The 27617-nt window shown below is 34.4% G+C and overlaps 2 protein-coding genes across 2 annotated transcripts in view; both read right to left on the bottom strand.

The window, feature by feature from the left end:
- The window catches only part of LOC128246628 (uncharacterized), a 40347-nt gene extending 25433 nt beyond the window's left edge, over positions 1–14914 (bottom strand). The window contains exons 1-3 of the mRNA XM_052964926.1: positions 14749–14914; positions 5464–5607; positions 5140–5282 (exon numbers count right to left, since the gene is read on the bottom strand). Coding sequence (XP_052820886.1) covers positions 5140–5282; positions 5464–5607; positions 14749–14800 — 339 coding nt within the window. The 5' untranslated portion in view covers positions 14801–14914. The remainder of the gene's footprint in view (positions 1–5139; positions 5283–5463; positions 5608–14748) is intronic.
- A 4627-nt stretch (positions 14915–19541) lies between these two features.
- Positions 19542–25794, bottom strand: LOC128203536 (uncharacterized). The gene is made up of 2 exons (XM_052904981.1): positions 25670–25794; positions 19542–23732 (listed from the first exon to the last, which is right to left on the bottom strand). Exons 1-2 carry the CDS (start codon positions 25675–25677, stop codon positions 20969–20971), a joined length of 2772 nt encoding a protein of 923 aa, XP_052760941.1. The 5' UTR covers positions 25678–25794; the 3' UTR covers positions 19542–20968.
- Positions 25795–27617: the final 1823 nt, after the last annotated feature.

Genomic DNA, 27617 nt, shown 5'->3' with positions numbered 1-27617 from the left:
ACATTAGAAGTTGCCAAGGGCCTTTTATGGACAGATACCCTATAGTATATAACATTTTTGTTTCGACCTTCTAAGGGACGCAGTTTGGAAATATACATCACTCACACTTTTATGAACTTGTATGAACATGATTATGGTAAGTCACTGACAGATGGTGTGGATGTCAGTTGCATTTCTGTTGTACTTTTAAATGAGATAATTGGGCAGTACTGAACATGACAACACATTTTATTCCGGCATTCAAGTTTTTAATGAAAACCTAGAATAGAAAAATGGTATGATCAAATTCAACTTTTATGTTTATGAAAATGAAGAAACATAACTTAGTAAATGGCTTTATCATGTTAACCTTATTGAAATCCTGGTATCCATTATCAATAAGGGTCATGGCTTGTAGTGTTCAACATGCTTAACCAAGTATGAGGTTCCTTGGTTCCAGCGATCTTTAGTTATTGATTGGAAACAGATTTCCAGCTCAAGTTCACCATGGTCTTGATCTTCAGGCCTACAGACCTCATATCAAAAGTTTCATCATTCTACTGGTCATGGCCAACCTGCCTACTAAGTTTGAGGGATTTGGGTCCAAACTTTTTTCAGTTTTTGATTTGAAACTGATTTTTAGCTCATGGTCACCACCAACCAAGACCTGCTCAAGGTAACCACAATGTTGACCTTGAATCCCCTAACCTCAAAATCAATAGGGTTTACTGGAGATGTCCAACCTGTCTACCTAGTTGAGGTCCCTGTGCACCAGCACTCTTAAGTCATCACACAAAATAGATTTGAAGCATGTTCACTAATAATATGACCAATTGACCTCTGACTCGATGACCTCAATGTAAATAGTGTTCATCTGCTGGTCATGACCAACCTGCCTACCAAGTTTGAGGTCTGTAGGTGGAAACTGTTGGGATGAATGGTAGAGTTAAAAAATACCTATACTTAAAATAATTCACCTGAACTTTATAGCAACATAATTTATGGGATAATTGTTAAACTAAAACTTATTGTTTTGCAACATTATTTTGTGTAACAAGTTACTACAACAGTATAATAATATCTCTTGTTGGAGCCAATGTTACACCACTTGTGTGCTGGAGAACCTGGGGGAAACCCAATTGTCCATCTTAGTGACCACATATCAAACTTGGATCTTGGGATGACTTGGATGTAGAAAAAGTGTGCTATACACTATATAATTATGTTAACCAGACAAATTATTATGCTTCTAAACGAGTCAAGATGCTTCATGATTTTAAACAAAAGCTGAATAGTTGGTGTTTTTCTAAACCTTGACATAATCTGCAACTTGTTATACGCCCAAACAGAACACTGCTAGACATTCACTTGAAATATAGATTTTAAAATTTGGCAAAAAACACTGCAGTTGATGTGAACGAAAAGCAAAAATCTTTCCGCCAGCCAGGTTTTCCTCAAATAATTACAGGTTTGAAGATATAAATCTTTAAAATCACTGGAGCCTAACACCTGGATTGCATTCAGTTAATATTATTTGGAGAAATATTTACTGTTCAATCTTAATGCATAAGTGATCTAGGGTAATTTTTTCAAACCCACATGAGAAGATTACCATTCCAATAAAAGCGCAAATAAAAATAAAGCTTTAATTTCATCAATATTGATCATGCGTAAATCTGTTTTGAGGTTTCATTATTATTTCATAAAAACATATTCCCTCACTGTGTTTTTAAAGCTGCACTCTCACTTTTAAGCAACTTTTTTTTTTTTGTCTTGGAACAAGCCAGTATTTGCGAAAATGCATGGAAACCAGTGATAGAAGACTGTGACACTAAATCAGACCACAGGATTTTCATATTTATGATCAAAAATTGATGTTTATGCGTTTTTCTTAAAGTGTTTGTAGCACTTTTAGCCATAAATTTTGATCGTAAATAGGATAAACTGAATCTGATCTTTTGTCAGCTGTGAGTCTTAAATTATACCACTCAGGTTAAATAAAAAAAATTGGCCCATTCCGAGCCAAAAAAAAATAAATGTTGTCAAATTGGTAAATCTGTGAGAGTGCACCTTTAAGTGTCCTTGTGTTACATCTCAAATAAACATTGTTACTCATAACTTTAGATTATACAATTACAACTGATGATATATAAGCCTAGAAGTTGTAAATGGCTTCGTACTCTGAATATATATTGCATGAGGTAATTTATTATAAATTAAAGTGTTTTATACCGACATTTCACTAATTCACCAATTTCGAATCTAACCTTAATTTCCATAATCTATTATCATATTCATTTAAATTTTTGAACTTGTGGTTTAAGTTTAAACGTTTTTAAGTCATAAAATATTAAAATGGATGACTTAAAATCTGGCACATTTATTTTGTAAAATCTGACATATTTTACTGTTCAAAATATTTCTGTAAAACATTAAAACTAAACACTGGATTTCTTCACCAACAGGTGAGTCTGAAAATGTTTTTTGGTGCCAGGAAAAAAATAAAGACAATTTAACTTAGACAAACAAAATATCCACTTTCCCGCCAGAGTTTGCACTTGCCAATTATAAGCAAGAAATTGAAAAGGTTAATGTCTTTAATTAGATTTCATTTTACAACTGTTCATGCAGGTCGTTGAGTGCTATATTTAATTATAATTGACAGATAAGTTGTTTAAGTTAAGTGCTAGAAATAAAGCATCACAATAAAGTATACACAAATTATAATATATTTCTATATGAAGGCATTATTCAATTGAACAAGAGCTGTCACAGAGACAGCGCGCTCGACTATTCCGCCGCTTTTCAGTGTAATGATTGGAAAGTTTTGGCGAAACATGCATGGATCACTGTTAGATTAGATTTCAATGCAATACATGATGTGCGGAGATATTAACATAAATGTGGTTACATGCAAAATTTTAACCAGAATTTTAAGTGTAATAATAAAGGGCCATTATTTTCAAAACACAGTTATCTAACTTGATTATTCAATTAGGTTGGTTGGTTGAATACCATTGTATAAAGTCTTAATGCAATACATCAAGCAGTTGCTGAGATATTATCCTATGTGTGCTAACATGCAAGACCTTAACCAGAATTTCTAAGTCGCATAATAAAGGGGCAAAAATTATATAATATGAAAGATAGAGTTATCTTACTTGATTAAGAAGGTTAAATGGTTGGGAGCCTGTGTGTACAGTTTCAATGCAATACATGATGTATTTGCTGAAGCATTGACTTAAAAGTGGTGACATGCAAAACCTTAACCAGAATTTCTATGTTGAATAAAAAAGGGGCTATTATTTAAATTTAATGCAAACTAGAGTTACCTTACTTGGTTATTTAAGTAGGTTGGATGGTTCAGTACCATTTTATGTAGTCTCAAGGCAATTCATCCAGTAGTTGCTGAGATATTATTCTATGTGTGCTTACATGCAAAACCTTAACCAGAATTTCTGAGTCAAACAATAAAGGGCAATTATTTGCATTAAATGCAAACTAGAGTTATCAAACTTGGTTAATTAAGTAGGTTGGATGGTTAAGTACCATTGTATAAAGTCTCAATGCAATACCTCAAGTAGTTGCTGAGATATTAACCTATGTGTGCTTGCATGCAAAACCTTGGGTGAGTAGTATAGCTCTCCTTATTCTTCGAAAAGTCGAGCTAAAAATGAGATTTACTAATACAATATTTTGCCTTTTTTAGATAGGGGAAAAAAACAACAAAAACTGATGATCAAGTATAATTGGAAACTAAAGGCTTACTGTAACCATTGCTGATAATCGATTGCATTATGTGGGAATAGATTATCGCCATTATAAATTGGCTGTATTCTTTAATGTAGAATTAAAGTGTGGACTTCTTAAGGAATAATTTTTAGTTCTTTTATATGGAAACTGCATCTGAAAAGTGACTCCTTAACAACTTTCTAAAAAAAATGTTTTGATGTTTATTCAATGTCCAACAAAGCAGTTTGCATTTTATTGTAACTGAAGTTAGTAGCTTATTTTAAACATAACTATGGGTTTTCAATTTCGGTTAGGATTCTTCAAATCCTCAGCTTTCGGTGTTATTAAAAGCAGAAAAGAAACACATTTTTTTTTTGAGCCAATTAAATCTGTTCAGCAATATCCCTGACAAATGAACCCGAGTCCCTCACACAGTTTTCTAGCAAGGGATCCCCATTTCTAACCTATTGTGCATCCCTGGGACCCCTCAAAATAAACTTCAATTGAATTAAAACTATTGTGAGCCCATAAATGAACCAGACCCCCCCCCTCCTCCCTCAATTGATCATCCAATAGGGCCCCCAAGAGGGACCCCAGCTAAATTATAATTCAAATTGAAAACCCTGACATTCTATTTTGTATTTGAACTATTACAATGCTTTAAAAACATAATGAAAGATTGCCGCATTCATACATGTATATATTGAGCACAATCACACAACAAAATCAATTTTATGAACAATTCAAAGTAAACATTTGACATGCACATCAATACATCCTCAACAATATCTTAACTTGAATGTGAATAAATGCACCGAGAAATTATTATATTTATGATGATCATCTAGATATGAAAACGCATTAAATGTTTCATTAACTTTTGATAAATAGCCTTTTCACACGACCCAAATATTAATAGTGACTGCAGCGTAAGAAAAAACAATGTAATAAATTTTGATAATAACCACAAATATTTAAGGTATTTAGCCTCAGTGTATGTGATGCATTTAGTTTCGGAAGGAATCTGATGAAAGTTGTTCATCATTACTACATACATTTTAACCAGATTAAATTCCATCCAAAAATGTATGTTTTGTAATACGTATCCTTAGAATGCTGAGTTTGTGCTTTCAAATCATCACATTTATATAAAAAAAATCACATTTATATAAAAAAATTGTGGGGTGGGAGTGGCGGCCATTGCTCTTGATCTCTTTGTTGCTTTTTTTTTTAATGCTTTTCATTTATTGGGTTAAGGTATAAATAAATAATGTATAATAAACATTTGCAATATGTCAGTGCAATAATTAAATTATAAATATTAAAATTGTGTGCATCAAATAAATTATAATTATATATTAATGTGTGCATCATCAATTATATGACATATATTAATGAATACTGTACAGCAATTATGCAACCACTTACAACATCCGGAGATGTCTCTGAATCTATGAGTGCCCGTGACAGTTCACGCTGGTAGGCAGCAAAGTCGTCATTGCTGGCTCCTGTGAGGCTGTCTCGGCCAGACTCTGGGGTAGACACCAAGGGGTGGACTGGTACACCTAGTGCTGAAACCAGTCCACATTTTTGTAAAGAATGGCACATGTCCTAAAATACTAATTTAATACTAAATAAATATATATCCTCATGGTTGGTCCAATAAAAGTTAGACAGGTAAATGTAGAGGGGACTGGGTATATTTGTTAAAATGCCTTTTTGTACAGCGCAATACGAATGTCTGTTACTCACATCTTGGCCTGGGTGGGACAGACGGGGGCAGTTTGATGATATCTAGCCTCTCCAGGTAATACTGACGCTGTTCCTCTGCGTACGGTGACAGTGACTCCCGCGCTAGGATGTTGCTGAGGAACTGTTCAATCCCGGGTAGCAGGTCTGAAATGACATATATATAATTTTATGCCAACATAAAATATTTTATGGATCTGCGGGTTGAACTGAATCACCCCTAGCTAATTCTGCAGGTTGAATCGGTTACATCTTAAGCATGGCTTATCAGCGTTCCACGCCGTGACCAGTGGTCAGGAAGTGTGTGCGTGGCTTATCAGCGGTCCAAGCCGTGACCAGTGGTCACGTGGTGTGTATCGGCCTATCGCTAGCCTCTTGCTTCAGCCATTCTAACAAACAATTTCAGAGGTACGTGCTTGCGAATTTTGAGCAAAATATTTTGCATAATTTTCCTCCACCTCCCAATCCACCTCCATACATGTTTTCAAACAATATTTGTATATTATTTAATACATGTCTTTATAAGGCATATTTGTAGTGCAATTAACATATTTCTAAATTGATTGTTTATAATTTGATTCTTCATGTCCATGAATATATACATGTTTATGCATTTGTTCTAGTATATGTGGATTTTATTGTTGCAAGTTTATTGGGCGTTGGCGGTTGCTTGGATGCCCAATATGCTAGTCGTAAATAATATGTTACGAGGATGTCAAACTCGTATTTATTATTTAATTTTGACATTGAATAAAAGTCCTTTTCACTCACTGTGGTTTATTATTCACATCTCCCATTTGGTTGAACTTGTCATGGCCAGCCACTCCCTATTCAGTAGCAATAAATAAAAGGGATTTCTTTAGCTAGAGCTATCGCAGGTGTGACGAATACCCCAAAATAATACTGGAATGCCGCATGGACAGAGGAATGCTGTGCCACATGGACAGAGGAATGCCGCAGGGACAGAGGAATGCTGCATGGACAGAGGAATGCTGTGCCACATGGACAGAGGAATGCTGCATGGACAGAGGAATGCTGAGCCACATGGACAGAGGAATGCCGCATGGACAGAGGAATGCCACATGGACAAAGGAATGCTGTGCCACATGGACAGAGGAATGCTGCATGGACAGAGAAATGCTGTGCCACATGGATAGAGGAATGCTGCATGGACAGAGGAATGCTGTGCCACATGGACAGAGGAATGCCGCATGGACAGAGGAATGCTGTGCCACATGGACAGAGGAATGCCGTATGGACAGAGGAATGCCGCAGGGACAGAGGAATGCTGTATGGACAGAGGAATGCTGTGCCGCATGGACAGAGGAATGCCCCATGGACAGAGGAATGCTGTGCCACATGGACAGAGGAATGCCGCATGGACAGAGGAATGCTGTGCCACATGGACAGAGGAATGCTGCATGTCACAGAGGAATGCCGCATGGACAGAGGAAAATGTGGCATGGACAGAGGAATGCCGCATTGACAGAGGAATGCCGCATGGACAGAGGAATGCCGCATGAACAGAGGAAAATGCCACATGGACAGAGGAGAATGCCACATGGACAGAGGAATGCCGCATTGACAGAGGAATGCCGCATTGACAGAGGAATGCCACATGGACAGAGAAATGCCGCATGGACAGAGGAATGCGGCATGAACAGAGGAATGCCGCATGGACAGAGGGGTGCCACATGGACAGAGGAAAATGCCGCATGGTCAGAGGAATGCCGCATTTACAGAGGAATGCCGCATGGACAGAGGAATGCCGCATGGACAGAGGAATGCCGCATGGACAGAGGAATGCCAAATGGACAGAGGAATGCCGCATTGACAGAGGAATGCCTCATGGACAGAGGAATGCCGCATGGACAGAGGAATGCCGCATGGACAGGGGAATGCCAAATAGACAGAGGAATGCCGCATGGACAGAGGAATGCCGCATGGACAGAGGAATGCCGCATGGACAGAAGAATGCCGCATGGACAGAGGAATGCCAAATGGACAGAGGAATGCCAAATGGACAGAGGAATGCCGCATGGACAGAGGAATGCCGCATGGACAGAGGGGTGCCGCATGGACAGAGGAATGCCGCATTGACAGAGGAATGCCGCATGGACAGAGGAATGCCGCATGGACAGAGGGGTGCCGCATGGACAGAGGAAAATGCCGCATGGTCAGAGGAATGCCGCATTTACAGAGGAATGCCGCATGGACAGAGGAATGCCAAATGGTGTTTAATAGGAACTCTTCAATACCATAAAGCAGCTGTGGACAGTTACATTACATTTTTACATTAAGAGATAGGGAAGCAGGTTTAAAATGTTATGAAATATTTTCTACTTTGCGTTACGGTTATCAAGGAATTCAATGACTCTATTAAAATATTAAATACTTTTAATCCTTAAGTTTTGCATCAGTTTTGGACACCAGTCAAACTGTTAAGTTAAATTTCATGTTCAAACAACTAGGTATAAGGATTATAGTGAATCCAATTAGCACATCAAAGTTACAGGTATTGTTTTTTGTGAGTGGATATTATAAGGGCCTAACTGAAGTATTATTACAGAAATGTTGTGGATCTGTTGTCTAATGGTAACACTTGACTGTCAATACAGGGGTCCCATGTTCGATTCCCCACCGCATCACTAACAAATACAATTCGTCTTTTGGGAGGGACGTTAAATAGGGGTGACTCAGGTGTAACAGTGCTATACACTGGTGCACGTTAAAGAATCAGGGTAGCTCCCACCATGCAGAGTTACATTCTGTCTGTGTACTATGCTCCAAAAACCTAAAATGACTTAAACAATCTTAACGGAGCACTCGTCGAATGGACAAGGCTGTGTGCGAGTATAAATAAGCTTACACACCACCACCATTACTATAGTCAGAGTTATGGGACTTTATATACATGCATCAGTAGAAACAAGTACAAAGGAGCTCCCTAACTCCAGGGACTGGGCTTAGATCTTGCTTTCAATAGATAACCCATGACACTCAGACAGCAATAACAGTCAATAAAATAATTCCCGAATTTTTTCAACATCTTTAAATTAGGTCTATTATTATATAACTGAGTTCTGGTGAAACTATTGAATTATAATATTGCTCAATAAGGGGATTTGATTGAGAAAAGATCATCTCAAAATATTGCTTTAAAATTAAGCACAAAATAATATTAACCAAAATTTGTAATAAAGTATATGGTACAGTATATAAAACCCCATCACCAAACAAAGAAAATGAAAAAATAGCCATAACTAAGTTGTTTTCACAACTTCGCACCGTCATGTTAAACAACATTTTGTCAACAACAAAAGCACTAAGTTGTACAATAAAGAATAAAAATGTCACCATCAAAAACTTCAATCATGACAAGACTGTGGTTTTATATGACTGACATGGTTGTTTATTGTTACTGGAAGGTCAAATATCAAAGCTAAGCAGTATTGATTATTTTCATTTCAAAACAAGCTTATTTCCAAACCTGGCATTTTGAAACATAAAACAGTAATAAACTTACACTTACTCATAAATATTGTTATTATTAAACATAAAAAAAACAAAAAACAAAAACATGTTTGTGGAAATAATATCACTTTCATTTTCCTTAAATATAATAGCTTCCATTAGTTTTTATTTCATATTAAAAGTTTAAAACATTTTTATTATATAAAGCATATTCATTGATAAATACTGAGCTAAATAAGGCGAAGGTATTATATTATCTGCAACCACAAATTTAAATTAAATTAATGGAGAACTTAATCAAACATTTATATCAAGAAAAAGGTCAAATAATTATTTACCATGAGGTATATCAGAGCCAACAGATATACCATATCGTGCAAAATCAAACTGTTGAGTACTCCTTTTCTTTAACGAAGAATAATCGATCGATTTACTCCTTTGACGACTAATCTCCTCATATTTCCGATTTCTTCTATGATAGCTTGTTCCATCATCTGAGTGACTGTATGATCGGTCGACCCGAGTTGGGTATTCCGCCCTTAGAAAACAATCCTTATCCAACTCTTCACAAGATTCCATTATCGATTTTACTTCTTCATCTTCTGCAGACGATGTGTCAAGCTCTATCTTCACTTCAACACCTGCATCTATCCATTTGTTTTCAGTTGTTGTACGAAAGGAAGCATTACTAGTTGTGTTTAAATTTACATCTGTGACTTCTTCTTCATCAGTGTCTGCATTCACTTCTTTAACACTATCATCATTAACAACAGTTATTTCCTGAACAATACCTTGTCCAGTGTAAACATGTTGTTTCATCAAAGTATCTTCTTCAGTATCGGCAGTTCCTTCTATAAGACCTTTGATATCTAGTGTGTTGTTATCCCGTTCTTCCATTTCATCACTTTCCATCAGCAATGCTGTTTCTTCTGTTTTATGTTTCGTCCTTTGGACTGAATTATGGTGTTCAGTTTTCACGCCAGGTGTATAACATAATCCAACGTCATTATCAGCAGCTATGTTTTCATCATCATCTTCATCATCTTCTTTAATTACAAGTGCTGTGTTAAATCCAGCAGCATCTACAACATCACCTGCATTTTCATCAACTTCTATGTCATCAGAAATCTCAATAAATCCATCATTATTACTACAATTAGGACATTCCCCATCTTCTGCGTGGTTAGATACCTTATCTAATCCAGTATCATTACTTTGAGTTGTGTTTTTATCATTTAATCCATCATCATTACCAACACTTTTATTTTGCACATCTTTTTTAACACCAGCAGTATTTAGTCTAATCTGATTTGTTTTATAATTGTATTTATGAAACCGTGAATGTCTAAAATCCCTGATGTTTCTACTTTCTAAAGAATCCAGGTAATTTCTCACTTTACCTTCAGACAGCTTTCTAACTTCTTCTCTATTCTTTTCCATGATGAAATTGTTCAATGAAAATCATTCTTTAATTTCACAATTTTAAAGATATTATTACTTCCATCTTCATTCAATCTAGTTTAATCGTTTTCTATTATTGTTTATATCGCTCCTTGAAATGCCAATAAAATTCAATTGTTTTCAAAACAGGGTTGAAGCAATAATACAGGAATATCATTTAAAATGCATCAAAATTTTAATTATTGTCCAAAAGATGCTGATTTCAGTTTCAGCTTAATTTGCATTTTGTGCAAACTAGTTTAATTACAAATAAATGTAATATGTTTCAGCATTATTTCTAGCTGAAGATATAATTATTTTTTTTTAATTTAAAAAAACACTATATTTCTACAGCCTTTTCTAATTTAATGTATCTTATAATATTTAGATAATAAAAAATGAAATGTCACACTGGATATAAATCATAATTTTTTTTCTCAGAAATAGAAAAGTTATTTTTTTATATATTTCATTTCGCTATCTTAATTTTATCATCATGATAATGAAACACATAAGAAAACTTTCTGAAGCTGCACAACTCTATTTCCCTTATCTAATTATCTCTTATATACCATTCTCTTTTTATAAGCAACTCCATTAGTTTTTTTTATACAACTTATACAACTCCATGTAGATTTCTACTTTTTGGCAAACACCTAGTTCCACAGCGACAATATTTTCCTTTACTTCATACATTTTTTTTCTAAAAAGAAAAGCTCAAATACATCTATAGGTTAACATAACATTAAAACAAAGTCAATTTGTCAGAAAACTTGTTTAGTTTGAAACAAAATCCGTAGAAACCTCTTCCCAGACAATGCATATATCAATATCTTGAGCTATTTCCAACGTTTTCTGGATCATTTCCCCCAAACTACACGTGCAACCTTTTGTTTACAAATCCTCTCTAATAATTTTCAGGAGCTCTGAGCTTTAAACTCTTTGACTGTCTGGTGCTAACATTGTAGTGCCAAGCCTTCAAATGTATTTCTACCTGTATAGTTTCCTAATAAACATTTTGCTTTTTATAATCTGCAGCAGCCGATAGCATAAAATTGGTCAGTTTTTTTATTTTGTCAAAAATAGCGAAAATGTCTTGTGATTGGTCAGTATTCATCTAATACAAACTATTATTCAATTACATTATATACATAAGGCCTAAAAAAAAATATGTCCGTTTCGGGTAACCCGACCCTACCAATAAAAATGTGCCTACCCTAACTATTTTTTTCCGTTTTTGAGCAAAAAAAAATATTCATTAGCAAATAGAGAGTTACGAAGGGCAGATAAATGCAGATTTTAATCAGAATTATTGTTAATATGATAAAACAAAGTCAGGCAATGTCAGTAATGTAGGAAAGACTGTCATGTGCAAGAAAACACTCTGAGCTTACGACAGATTTTGAAAAAAAAAATCAAAAAATCCCTACCTACCCTACCTAGAAATTTTGGGAAGGTTACCCTAAACAAACAATTATTTTTTTTGGCCTAAGTAAACCTGTGGAAAAAATAATTTATCAATCTTTGATGATTTATGATTGCTACACAAGCTGCTGTTTAGATTATTTCAAAATTAGTTTAATAATCCTTAGTCTTACTATACACTTACATTCAATACAAACATTTTTTACATCACTGCAAATTTTAGTTCTGATACAAAGATTATGAAGGTTGGTTCTATTGATTATAACATTATACTCATACATAATCATCCTCATCCTCATTCTCATATTCACCATCATCATCATCATCATCATCATCATCATCATCATCATCATCATCATCATCATCCTCACTGTCATCATCATCATCATTATCATCATCATCATCATCATCATCATCATCATCATCATCATCATCATCATCATCATCATCATCATCATCAATATCATTATCATCAACATCATCATCATCATCATCATCATCATCATCATCATCATCATCATCATCATTTTCATCATCATCATCATCATCATCATTGTCGTTTTTGTCATCATCAGTGTCATCATCATCATCTTCATCATCATCATCATCATCATCATCATTATTGGCATTTCAAGATCCAACCAAGAAATGTATTACAGAAAATGTTTGAATTTGTAAAAATAAACATGAAATATGGCACGTGCAAATGAGAACATATAGGCATCGATCATTAAATTAAATGTAATTAATTAGTATTTGGTTTATTGCGTCAAATTTTGCATTGGGTATTTATAACTTTTTTTCTCCATGTGCAAATATTATTTGATATGCCATACTTCAGTTACTACTCTTCCTAATTCTTTATCAAAATTAAAATGTATAACCCAATATATTATACAGCTGAACATCACATGTTACCGTAAAACGATCTAACAATATGATATAGAAGAAGGATATAATATCGGAAGTTACCCAAAACATTTATGATATTGACCGTGCATTTTGTAAAGGGCTGTTCATACTTGAGTGATTTTGAATATGACAGTGGTTTAACAAACATATCCAATAATTTTACTGTATGTCAGCTGCTACAGATTTTACATTTTCCAATTATACCATATATGTTCTAAAACACAAACCAGGTGCACTTCATTTTAAGGCGTAATTTCTCGGACAACCCCAAAAAAAACATTAAATGATAATTTTGCAATAAAGTACTGTTTTACTTTTAATATATCCTATAATTATATGTGTATATCTCTGATTTTACCCGCAGAAAATGAAATAAAGCTATTATTATGTCATCATTTTGTTTTCATTTTAATTTTTTTTTGCCACAATTATTAATTTTGTACCACTCTGAGACTCTGGCCCTTAGTCCCAGGATCTGTCTTTCAATTTGTATTCTACTGCTGACAGAAACATTTTGATATTATATTTTTCTTTTATTTTTACTTCATCTTTATAGAATTAATTTCATTTACAAATTCTTTCCCTATTATATTTGTCAACATTTTCCGAAATCTGTTACATTTTGATGACTTCAAACTGTAGTTTATCCATAAAATATTAATCAGGTAGATATCAAACATACACCTGTGCAACGGAAATGTGCATCTTAATCTTTTAAGGACATATATACAGGACATAATTATATACATACATCGTGTCTGTTTCAATCTTTGAAAAATACAAGTCGAAGTTTTAAATATGTCATTTGACATACCCATCACTGTGACCGTGATTTTATCACTTGTAACTCATTTTATGACAAAATAAAGTGCTCAAGTTTTATGACATATTATCACCCGTTATGGAAGACTTCATTGATTAAGTCTGAAGTGGTAAAAACTGCATAACCTTAACATTACAAGTGGTAGAATATTGAACTTGAAAATTGAGTGATTCACGCAAGGTTACATGTAAATAACATTGGGTTAATAAGTAGAACAAACAAACAAATATTTTATTTTAAATTTACTTTGTAGAAGAAAAAGATGACATTGTATTCATCCAATATATATAAAAAATATTTCATAATTTGTAGAGACTAAGTACATGTTCTTATTATCAAACAAATAACACATGTTTTCAGAGAAAATTATGGCCCTATTTGCAATCCCAAGTAATCATTATTTCACAAAAGTTGGACTCAAAAGTATGATAATATGGTAGGTTCACAAATCTTGGCAATTAATGTAGTTATTTTCATAATTGAAAAATTCTAAGGGCCCTGGTACAATCACAAAAAGGTACAATTAAACACTGATTTTGGTTTATGGCATAATAGAAGAATATTTCTAACATTTTTTAACATAAACAGCTAGGGGACTAAACATGAACTGCAAAATGTACACAAATCTTAAATGTTAATGTCTAAATCCCTCCCCCCCACCACCTTGGGGCACACTGAGCACATAAAAAAAACATCCACACCCCAAAAAAATAAATAAATAAAAGTACAAGTTTACTTATCATATGAAAATATCACAGAGAAAAAAACACACCAAAATACATTATTTAAATTTATATTGGGTGGTCCCCCCCCCCCGAACCATACCGGAATTTAAATCACTTATTTATTTAAAAAAATACACCTTAAAAAAAGCTTGTTGCATTTACACCCCCCCCCCCCCTCAACATACACTCACACATAAGTTATTGCAATATCTCTATTTTTAATGTTATGTATCACTTTACGAAATTGTCATGATTTTTCAAAAGACCTTACGCACTTTCTTTTATTAAAATAGAGACCGTCTTTGGGATCAATTTCCACAAACCACTTTAGGATTCAATTCCACTTGCCATTTAGATGAAAATGACAGACATATAGTATGTATGTGAAAATATTATATGTCAATTTGGACAGTAGTCTAATGTTATCAACATAAGTGAGTTATACAAAAACTCTGCGTTTTTATAGAAAATACATGTATACCAGTATACCTTCAAGTTTATCCATGTGTTGAAAATACTCCTCTTGCACCATGTCTGACATTTATCAATTAAAAAACATTGCCGGACTTCATTTATACACACATTCATAAAACACCATATATAAATACATCAAAATATCAATCAGCTGTTTTCACAAATTCACCTGAACGATCAAAGGCTGCCGATATTGTACATGAATGACAGGGGGGCGTGGCTTTGAATAATGGGCCAATAAAAAACAGAGTTGACTTTCGTGACACGCTACTTTCGGTATTGATCAAATTCGCATAACTGATGTTCCCGTTGTTTTAATCAAGATATCTGATTATTCACGAACATTATTGCTCGTTCTATTTATTTAAGCCTCATAAATTATCGAAACAATATAATTTTGGACGTAATTTACCCTTCTTTAGTGAGTTTACCTTTTTGTCAGATACGTTGTCTGTACTTTTTCTAGACTGGTTTACGAAATGACGGAAAGGAAAATATCACTCGATTTTGGTTATTACTGCAGCACTTACTTCCCCTACAAGACCGTTCACGCACCTTTTAAGCCTGCAATAAAAAAATGAACACATCTATTGTCAAAACCATTTAAAAACATAAATGTAACTTAAACATTGTTTAAAGTGATGCATACGTGACGCCTAGCCTCAACAATTGACTTTTAAGGATACTTACCATTTTCAAAATTGTTATGTACCATTGAAAAGTTTCGTCAGCTCAGAAACTAAACACAAAAACACACAAAAAAGAGAATCATAAATAACTAAAACCAAAAGATAGTCATACTGTATTGTAGAAACCAAAACATAGCAAATTTACAAATACGATTGAAAAAAGACACGCGTACACAAAAAGTCACATGTAAATACATGCAATGGTGTCCTGTCAGTGAAAGAAAAATAATACTGCTAAATAAAATGCTAGTAGTCGTGTAATAAATTAAGAATAACTATACATACTGAACCCTTTAATTGAAAATTATCTAAAACCACATAAAATGTAACACGCCATGAAAGGGAAATAAGCCCAAGATAAACTATATGATAAAAATCATGACTCGCCCCCCTTAAATATATGACAACTATATTTACTGATTTGAAATAACCTTATGCAAATAACCTAGGTGAAAAGTTTCTCAAGCGATTGGTACCCTCCGAATTTAAATGCAACTCTCCATCCAAACGAGCATACAGATTATAATGTTTCATTTGAAATAAAATGGTCTATACGACTTAATAAAATAAACCTTCTAATCTTTCGCCTTAGACACAACCAAAAATGCATTTTTGTATAAACTGCATCGTACAAAGTATTCGTATAACGAATGAAAACCATTACTGAACGATCAAAAGACATATAGTTGAACAAAAATGGTTGTCGAAATAATGATTTGAATGTGAGGACTGCGAACTCGAAATCCCGTTAAAAGATCGGCAAATATACTGCACATACATCCTCTCGCTACATTGTTCGTCCCCACAGAAATCAGAAACAGAATTAAACTCAACTGTATCAAACCGTTATTGTCCCGGGATGATTTACTGAGAAAATAAAACATAAGCAAGGCCACTGATGTATTTACTGGGATACGAATACCATATCTTGTACAGTGGGTGTAACCATCCCACTGAAAACAAAACACTTTTTTCTGTGCAGACAAAAGCTAGAAGAAAATCAGTGACACCCCTTAATAGTCATATTTTTCAGGACCACCTAACAGTTTGGCAAACATTTTCACAATTCTAATTTTATCCTCGGTTGAGTATTGAAGATATAAGGTCTGCCAAGGTTAAAGAAACAAATACACCAAAACGACTCTCTGGTGGGCATGTAAATCAACTAACTGAGCAATAAGAAATGACAAGGAGTCTACTTTAAAGTTTCTGCATGTGATCACTTGGCGTATATGACTCATTTGGAACACTTCGGCCATTTTTCATCGTTTTTTTTTCGATGTGAAATGGCCGAGGTGTTCCGACTGTTCCGTGACTCTGTTATACCTTTTTGTTAAATTATTATTTAGTAAAATGTACATCGACAAGGGTTGCTGCCCTTTGAAAACTACTTGGTAACTCAATGAAAAGCATTGGTATATGTTGATACCAAGTTGATACGCCTGAACACTTGGCTGCAAAGATTGATTTTAAGAGTTATTAAAATTTATCTTTTTGAAAATTAAAGTTTAAGACTGATCATGTATTTATAAATTAATTTGCGTGATACATTCCAATACTACTAATTGCAAATAACCGCAGCAAAGCGTACTTGTCAAGTGTCAATATGAGCTGCCTAATAGCTATTCCGAACATTAATATTATGCACCTCAAGGAGCGTTATTTAACACTTCGATTGAATTAACCGGTTGATGTGAAACCAATCCAAACTGTACATGTATTTTTATATGGATCCTTTATGGGTGTATATGGCCGCCCCTAAGTAGTCAGTTTCGTGTTGATACGTAAAAAAAGACGCTCACTCGCTGACTGTCGCAGCCGGCGTACTTTGCATTCAGAACTCCTCGGCCATTTTATCGAAAACAACCTCGGATGTTAATGGACTGTTTACATACGCAGAAATCGGCATGTTTAAGTTCGCTGCAAGTAGATCGCGTAGTAATTTGTTTTAGCAGCTAAATTGAATGACTTAACTCTTTGGAATCTTAATAATGTTTGCAATAATACACTTCACTGGGAATCAATATAAACTCAGATAAACAAATACAAGCTAAAACACTTCATTTTATTATTTATATAAATACTTTTTTTACGAACTATTTCTACTGATGTACCTGCATACATCCAAGGCTGGTTTCGATAAAAATGGCCGAGGAGTTCCGAATGATTACTTTAATAATGAATGAAGTCCATTGACAGGTTATAAATCATGCACTCGATTCGGAATACAGTTATGTATTTGGGCGGAGCCAAATTCACTACCATTTAATGCCCCAAAACCTCCAAATGCTTACTTCATTTGCAAACAGTAAAATGTTCGAATACAAACATGGCTTAACTACAACCACATAGCTGTTGTGTTTCAATATGGATTTACTTAGCACTCCTGGGAGCATTATACGCGAAGGGGAGTCTAAGAAGCTTAGTCTTATGCCTACGCTTTTCCTACATATGAGTGATTTTAGTCGGCCTATATTCAATAACTTCTTACCCTAGCAACTTATACAGCTCGGGCAAATATTGTACGACATTGTCTCTGTCCAGTAAATATTTGCATTATACTTATGGATTTAGAGTGTAAATTATCATACAAATGTTTTTGTTTGATTATTTTTACAATGATTTAAAAACACCACAATATATTTTGATACCTTTTCCTACGATAAAATAACTGTCTTCATGATTTAGTATATACTAGTATTGCTGTAAATACGTATGCGCATATAGCCACGCCTACTGTTTGCATATGCAAGGCGCCATGAATACGCTAATACATAATTGCCAATGTGTAAAAAGCTTATATTTCTAACGTATCCCTGAACGTTTATTTCTAAAACTATATATTGGTGATTCAAAAATCATTGCTGGAGTTAAACTTAATCCACGAGCGATTGTTATGGATGTATGTCGGATACACCGTGCAATAAAGGAACCACATTTTTATTGTCTAAGAAAGATCATTGTTTGCAATTAATCCAAACTTGCATGTAACTTGCTGAAAAGACGTTTCAAGTTTCCGCTCGAGGATATTTGTTGATTTTAAGATCGAATTTTATTTCAAGAGTATCATTGAAAAACGTATTTTCAGAAGAGGGGAAGCCACGAGTGAAATATAGTTTTTCTATGGTCATAAGTAAAATACCATACGATCTTACACTGAACAAATCTGTTTCTTTTATGCTTCTTTTTGGAGTTCTATTGGTAATTTTTAAATCCCCTTTTTAAAAACAAAAGTCCTTCCTACGCTGCTACCTGTGGGACGCCCCTCACGCAAAGTCCTTACAAAAGTAATAATAGTTTATGCATGAAAACACCTTTAAATTGAACAGAGCACGAACACATTACCAAATAACGACACTGGTCGCCAAAGGTCGAAGTTTTGGCAATTTATTTGCGTAATATCATTGGAATAATTAGATACATGGGTATTCGATCATCGCTCTACACTGCCAGAGAACCGTTCGATTCCCTTGAAGACGGGTCGTTTTCCAAATAAAGAGTGAAGACCACGTAAGGTTGTCGACAAATTTTGAGTTATGGGTGCGGTAAACAAATTATCAGCCAATTTTTTTATTGATTTGTGAATTTTCTAAGAAGTTCGAAATACAAAGTCCACTAGTTTAAAAATATATATTTGATAAATGATTTATCATTGAATTTATGTGCGAGCAGTTTTTTCGCCAGTATTTTTTTTGTATGAAACCAAATGTTCGAACATTCAGCTTCAAAGTTCAAGAACGCATTTGAAAAACAGGAATACATTTTTTTCTGATGAACGGTTCGTTGTTTTCCCAAAACATATCTTTATTTAAACTTAAGCAACCTTTTTTCAAATATCGAATTATTATTTTGGCAAAATCTTCTGCTTAAAAAAGAAGTTACTACAATGCTTTTTAAAGGTATTTCTTCAAATATCAAATTGATATGTTCACTACTGTTATTTCAGTGTTAAAACTCCATATTTCATAAAAAAAGCATGACAGAAATATATTATATTGACAGGCTAGCAAAGCATTGAACAAGCCGAAACACCGACACCCACATTAACACGTGGGCGACTGTAATAGCCCACCGGGTTCTTGGAGTTCTTAAGCATACAAATAGACACTTAAATATTGTACAATTTATATTCTGAATAAAGTCAAGTCAATATATTATTTCCTAATACATAAAGAACATTGCTATCAATATATTTCAAACGAACGAACGAACGAACGAACGAACAAACAAACAAACAAACAAACAAACAAACAATTAAACAAACAAACAATTAAACAAACAAACAAACAAACACAATGGTGGAATAAGGATTGTATCTTTACAATAGTTCATGAAAAAATTATACAAATCAAATGGTTACTAGTGCATACGTTGTATTATATATTCATAAATGCAAGACATATATTATGAATGTATAATCTGATACTGATAGAACTTTATCTTCGTCTTTTAATAGGTTAACAATAATAAAATGTTATTCAGTACATTATCTTTTAATAATTATGTTACAAATTAAGCCAATAATAATCAAAATTGTCGTGTGTACGAAAAACTAAAATTGCAAAACTGCAAAAAGATATAAATGTTTATAAAATGCAAAAGTATATGCATATAGCAGTGTCACTGATACTACCGAAATCATCTATGAAATTGAAATCAGTCTTCTGCTAGGACAAAGAGATACAAGCATGACAGGGTTTTCGAAAAAAAAATTAAATCATACCTGAACTTCCTTAACTGTTTTTTTTTTAAATGTTAAAATTTAAGCGATACATGTTATTAATTATATAACTAACAATGATTATAAAGGTCGCCTTATCTCACAAAAGGAGATTTATTTCGAAATAATTGTGGTAAAATCATAACATTTGTAAATGTAAGTTTAAAAAATAATGGATTTTCTTTGTTTTCACATCAAATTACTTTTGGGTGAACCGCAAAAAATTAAAATATTACGACTATAAGTGATACATTTCCATTATATATAATATTCTATGTATTATGAATGGTAGTTGAAATATAAATACTGAAATTCTGAACCAAGAGAACACGTCATCTATATAACATTACTAAACATCAAACGTACGAACATGTATATCCTCACTGGATTCAATAACAACTTGGTCGATATTATAAAAAACAACTTTCAATTGTTGTTACCTTTGAATTCAATGACTTTTTTAGTTTGAGGTTTACCTTTTTAAGATATCATGACAGGAAAATGAAGCACAACTTCTGTTGAAGAAAAATAATGTGATATTTTAAACTTGAGTATGGTGGTAAGTTTGAATTTTGTGATCTGATAATGCTAAGGTATAGTGATAATTTGTTGTAATTGTATTATGTTTAATGTAAATACATCTTAAGTAAAGTTCTGAAGATTCATTCTGATTCAAGGGCGGAGATCCATCATTCGTAGGACCAGAATGCTCTAAGCTTGCCACGACCTTGACTTCTATCGCAACATTGTTTTGTCTTTGATCGTCAGAGTAGTCAGAATTTCCTCCGTCCAGGTCGTCTACAAGTTCGTCCTTCATTTCCAATGATTATATCTTCGAGCATGCATCCGCGCTTGTTCCGTGTTCATCCAATATGTAGAGACACATTGCTGGCATGTTCTCTCCCTCATCGATTATTGGAACACAAGGAGTATTAGCCGTTTCATCGGATCTCGTTAAGGAGGGATTTTCAACTGCTATATCATCTATCAGCCATCTATCCTCATAACTGTGCAATACTTTGTTAACCTCAGAATGAAAAGAGGGGTTTTCCACGTCCCAGTTTGGTGTGTTTTTGTTTTTGAACACAAATTTTGTCAACAAGAAAGGCACAACTCCGCCCATCACAGCGACAAGAGTTTTGTTGGTTGTACTCAGATGGTAGTCGTCGCCAAACGCAAGCACGATGACCATCACAAAAGAAAGGAACACCAAAATCAGGATGAATTCTATCATTGCCTTGATGTACTGCAGTAAAACATTCCTTTCATATATTAGCACATTGCAGGCTTCGTAATAAATTTTTGTCGGAAGGCAAGGCTCATTTTTATTATTTATTAATAGCGATGCTCCTTTAATCTTCCATCTCGGATTTTTGTTTGCTGTCACAAGCAAACTGTCATTATTATCATCATTCTGACATAATGCAGGTTGAAGATCAATCAATTTTTCAGTATGACTTGACTTCTGTTTGTAGGAATTGGCTTGCTTTGTGCAGAGATGCAACAGAGCCTCAAAGAAAGCAGCATTCTTTTCATACACAGATCCGTAGCATCTTTGGCCGTAAAACATCACAAGAACGAAAAGAGAAACAAACGCTGCAGCCGCGTCGAAGTTAATAATCAAACCGATGAATGTATACATAACAATGTCAACATAGAAGCAAATGCAGTCGTATGTTATAAGCACAAGAGAACCAATTGTTACCATAGCGAAGATACAAAAAAACCATTGAACGAAATGGCAACAGAAACCGCACGTTTTTTTCGTTGAGTCGTCTTCTGAGTTCGCGAGGCATCGCCTACAATGTTCAATTTTTGTGGTGCTGCTACTCCCCGGTGCTAATACAATTACGTACAACAGTCTAAAAAGTAAATTTACCAAAGGTAACAAATATGCAATCCAAAATGGTGCGAGTAAAACAACTAGTAGGAGTACGACCATTAGTCCTAAAATCCCGTACCTGCTAATATGAACGCCGAGCGTTTTCGTGGAATTTCTTAAAAACATTCCCCTATTCGCCATGTCATTCATCATGCCATTTAAACATGACTTCACAATAAATTGGGTGTCATACAGTGAATTTTTGCAAAAAAAGCTTACTAAACAATACCCAATCGTGTTGAGTCCGAAAACCGCACATGCAGTGATATATATCGGGTGAGAGAGTGGAACATGGACTGTTAACCCATTCTGATTAACAAAGTCCACTGAATGTTCGTTTGCAGTCTTTTTTTGTGCGCGTACTTCTTTGTATTCGAAATAAAAGAATATCGCAATATGTACAAGAACTGGGGCGAATACAATAATAGCAAACAAGAATTTCATAACCACTTTCAGTAGCATATACCACTTTACGGACGTAGAACACAATTTCGTTTCACAGCACTCTTCTAGATATGGTGATTTACGCAATCTGCAATTAATTATCTGTCTTCTGAAAACATCCCACAGACCAATTGGTTGATGCTCTTTCGTAAAAGTATCTTCATTGGGAACCTTACAACTGATATATTGCAACGGTAGACGAGATTGCCTATTTACTTCAAGTTTTGAAACTGTTTTAGAAAAAAATGCCATATCTTTTATTGTTTCCATTTTGATGACCGTATATTTTTGGCTTTGACCAATTTGGTCCTTTGATATTTCATCAATTTGGTCCTTTGATATTTCATCAATTTGGTCCTTTGATGTTATTTTAGTAACACATAAGACTTTATTTTCGCTTAGTCTATAGGTCAACGATTCCGTGAGCTTCTTCGATTCCACGATTGACTTTGGCAGATAGTTTGGTAAAAAGAGAACTACTATCCCCGGCAAAATCATCGCTACCCAGAATATAACCATCATCCAGATTGTGTAGGTCAGGTATTCACATACCAGTTGATTGTCTTTGTCCACGGTGCAACAGTAGTAGGAAAGGTTCAAAATCCCTGAGTCAGTGAGGGCATGCTGATTGCAAATGTGCTGTGAGCCTTTGAATCCTTTAAAGTCACTATTGTTCGCACTGCTGGGCATCTTAAGGTCACTGAGGATGGCAAGACGAAGCAGCTGCTCAATTTCCAACTCTGTCTTTCCCTGAAGACATCCTGCTGGCTTTTGGGATAAGTGGATTGTAAGAGTTTGTATGCCAATGGCAAGAAGGCGAAACGAGAGCACTTCGTACATTTCCCCTAATAGGAGTACCCCTAGACCCTGGGCGGAAAACGTCCGTGCCCAAAACATTGGGCGATACAGTTTGCTTGAGGTCGTGTCCATGGTTTTCGTGTCATCTATTTTAAATATATACCGTATGAGTTTCACGTCTTGGTTTTGAAGATATTTGTTTATTTTTTCTTTACCCGACTCACTGTTAGCAATAAGTGAGCAGTCGGCATTGCGATAAATGAAGGTCTTTTGAAGTCCTGGATCAACGGAGTTCGCTGTTATTGGCTTGATCGTACTAGCTTCACCCGTTGTACTGAGGGACATCCTAGTGGAAGGTTGTGTATTGTATGTACTTGCTGAATTCACTAGTGATATTGCTGCTTGTACAAGAACCAATGCTAACGAGAAACCCGTCTTCCTCATGTTCGTTCTAAAACTGAACTGTCTGAAATTTGATAAAATATACCTATTTCAAATTATTGGAAATATACAGCATGAATATGTATCTAAAACGATACACAGTGGTAAAATTCATACATCAGATTTTATTATACAACTATGACGATAAAAATAACGATGATGATGATGATGATAATGATGATGATGATGATGATGATGATGATGATGATGATGATGATGATGATGGTGGTGATGGGGTCTTACATAACAAAATAACGCCTTTCATTTAAACATTCCTTTGCTTTTACAGAACACCGATTAATATGTTTGATTACGATTTGAGTTTCTGTTCATCTCCATTGACATTTTTGTAAATGATTACCTATTTTCTACAGTGGAAAAGAATGTTTGTTTGTGGCTACCCTATCCACAATTTGGGGAGTGGGTAGATACTTAATAGGCAGCGATGCTGTCCTCCGTCATATGCACCTTTTGGCTACATACGCTCCTATGTAAAAATAGGTGGGTTTCATTCTTTTATTCTTTTAGAAACCGCAGACGTCCAAACATTGTAGTCGGAACTATTATATTTTGACTCGGTCGGGTACCGCAAAGATACCTTTTTTATGGATTGTCTGATAGGCCAAATCTTTAAGTCGTATAGGAAAAGCATGAATGAATGGTCGAAACGGAATTGTTATCGAATTCTTTTTTGTCTCAATTTAGGCCGTTTTACTGAACAAACGTTAGGAAAAATGGCGCTATTTTTCCAATAAATAGTAATGGATTATTACGACGCGAGGCTATTCAACTCCCTATACGACGCATGTGTATAAGAGACTAATTCCTTTTATTACTGGTATGATGCCGCTGTTTTATTTTTGTTTAGCTGATGGGAACCAGCAAAAGGAACTTGTCATTCATTGTTATATAAGGCGTGTAGAGGCCGATAAGGAATTTTTACATGTTGTTGCGGGGTCTGACCTCCGCCAAAAGAAGTCGAACGGACTCACCCTATGTTAGTGTAGGAACATTGGTATGAAATTTCATTAAAGTAATCGTGAAGTTCAAATGTTTCTTTACAAGGATAGGTGTAAGATGACCTTCTGTTATTATTGTTATTAGTGAGTTCATTTATGTAACTGGTTTGGTCTACAATGCTTCGGGAAAACACGACATTTTATATGGCAATTATGATCTCCGAGCTTTAATATTAAAAAAAACCCAGAAACCCAGGGAAAACACGAAAATCAAATGGCAATTTTTTTTGTACCGTCGGACAAAACGATAAATACATATGCTATGCATATTTGAATATGTGTATTTAAATATTGGCTCAGGGCCATTTAGGGTTGCATCTTTCAGAGTAGATAATCGCATTGTCAACTTATACATATAAACAATATGCATAGCTAATGCATTTATTAATTTAACCGATTGGAAATAAATAAAAAAAAACAAAAAAACAATTAAGAGTGACAAGTTTTTAAAAAGTTACATAGAATATATATTTTACTCCATTTAAAATGCATTGTCACTGACAATTGTTATATCAAGATTGTAAAGCATCCTGGTTAAATCATATTAATTGGCTATCATTAATAAAATAACTCTTAATATAAGGCATTATATTAATAATAATAATATTATAATTTGAAAAAAAAAACAAAAAAAAAAACTAAAAGACAAGATGTATTGTCCATGGCTATAATAAAACCACCAGATTTGTACAGCGGGACATTCAGATCAGAGATCTGATAGACAGCACAAGGCAATACAAATTAAGATAAATACACAGAGGCTATTTTTATTTTATATATTTGTTGTTGGTCGTGGGGATCACTTATGGAAGGCTTAAACTAGGCCTTTAAGTCAAATAATAAAGGGCCACATGCGAGCGAGTTATTTGACGATTTCTTTTTTCGTTTTTTTTTTCACTTTTATTTAAAAGAACACAAAATAAGTTATAAATTATTAACTTACATCACCATTCCGTTTTCCGCTTAACACTTCCAACACGCTACACATTTAATCACTGTTTGTCAAAAGTACCGACCGGCAATGATCGTCTCCATTAGCGAATAGACCCGGACAGCGGCAGTTTGCAGGTGGTGTCAATGAAACATCCAGTATAAGGCGAAAAAGGTACGCCCACTTATGTTATCTTTTAAACTGGGCGGCGGGTTGTGTAACTACGTTAATCTAATTCTAATCCGAACAAGCCCTAATCTGAAAAACTGATATGATTGGCACCGCTTAAGCCCCTTCTACCTCCACCAATGGAAATCATTTAAAACTAATGCAGTTTTTCTTTCCACAAAAGTGCACACAGGCGACGCTTGTCCTTGACAAAGATGCAGATCACGATTCGTTATATTGGAATTCACATTCTGTACTTAAAATATTTAAATTCATTTTAGCTGTGTTTAAGCAAGCAAGTTCTTGTTTTTTAACAATACACACTCTTATAGCAAAAACTTGTTTTTCTTTCTAGCTGAAAAGCCTTGTTTTAATAAAAGATGAAATAGTTATTGATGCTATGCAAAACGAAAATGTCCTCTGAATTTGAAGATTTATAAAAATATCATTCTTAGTTCGCTTATTTTTTCGATTTATTTGGGAATCATTTATTTGATATCACGTACTGGTGTTGATAGGGTCACGGTTTACTTAAAATTTCATACAAAGTCACAGGCTTTCTATGAAAACCCCGAGAATGATACAAAAAGCATTTTCGGGTAATATAATTATTTTGCATTTTATATATGTTTATTTATGTTGAAGAAGCTTTAATAAATTGATAGAAATCAGTTTACATTATGTTTATGCTTTAATTAGGTTGTTTCTAGGTAGGTCTCAATTATGGCGACGGATTCCATTGGTAGCAATTAAAACGTTATGTCGAATTTTCCGCTTCGCTATTTTGCACAATGCTAATACCACCACGCAGTTCAGTGGATATAAATAATAACTACTGACAATGGTACCAAAATAATCATGAAATTTTTTAATCAGCTGTGGCATATGTTTTATTTAATTATGTGAAACGAAATAAAAACGAGCAAAAGTTTTCACAAACATTTTTTAAACTGCCGTTTTCTTGCCGTGTTTTGAACAAATAGACTGATACATCCGTTTGCGGCCATTTTAAGAATTGTTTTGATTCCCCTGTCATTTTTTCCTCAATGATCTAGTAAGTTTTAAAACCGTTTAATATAGCTCCATTGAGATACTTACAATCAATATTCACATTTTTTCCGTAACACTGACAATTATAAAGTGTTACTTAAACTGCACCTATCATAGTATCTGTAGGAATCATGAACTGAAGAGTCACTTTTATGCAGACGACTCCCAGTTATATATTTCTTTTAAACCGACTGAAGAAAAGTCCGTTGTCGTAGCAGTGCAACGAGTTGAGCTATGTCTGCGAGATATTCTTAATTGGATGAACTTAAACATGTTAAAACTTAACTCTGATAAGACTGAATTAGTCGTTTTCTCATCCGATAGAAATTTGAAACAGGTTTCAGATGTTACATTGACAGTTGATTGCTCTGAGATCAAACAATCGGATTGCGTCCGAAATCTTGGAGCGTACTTTGATTCAACACTTAAAATGGAAGATCATGTGAATAATTTGTGTAGAAATGCCTTCTCACAATTACGTAAAATCGGACACATCAGGAAATATATTACTACAAGTGCAACTAAAACTCTGGTCAACTCGTTGGTAACGTCGCGATTGGATTATTGTAATTCTCTTCTATACGGGGCTCCTAAGCATTTGATCAATAAACTCACAATTGTGCAAAATACAGCAGCGAGGATCATAACGAGAACATCGAAGTACGATCATATAACCCCAGTACTGCGCGAATTGCATTGGCTACCGGTTGAATCAAGGATTCAGTACAAACTGTTGACAATA

This window comes from Mya arenaria, chromosome 9 (assembly GCF_026914265.1).
Source record: "Mya arenaria isolate MELC-2E11 chromosome 9, ASM2691426v1".
Lineage (NCBI taxonomy): Eukaryota > Metazoa > Mollusca > Bivalvia > Myida > Myidae > Mya > Mya arenaria.
This window is presented reverse-complemented; position numbering and strand designations above follow the sequence as displayed.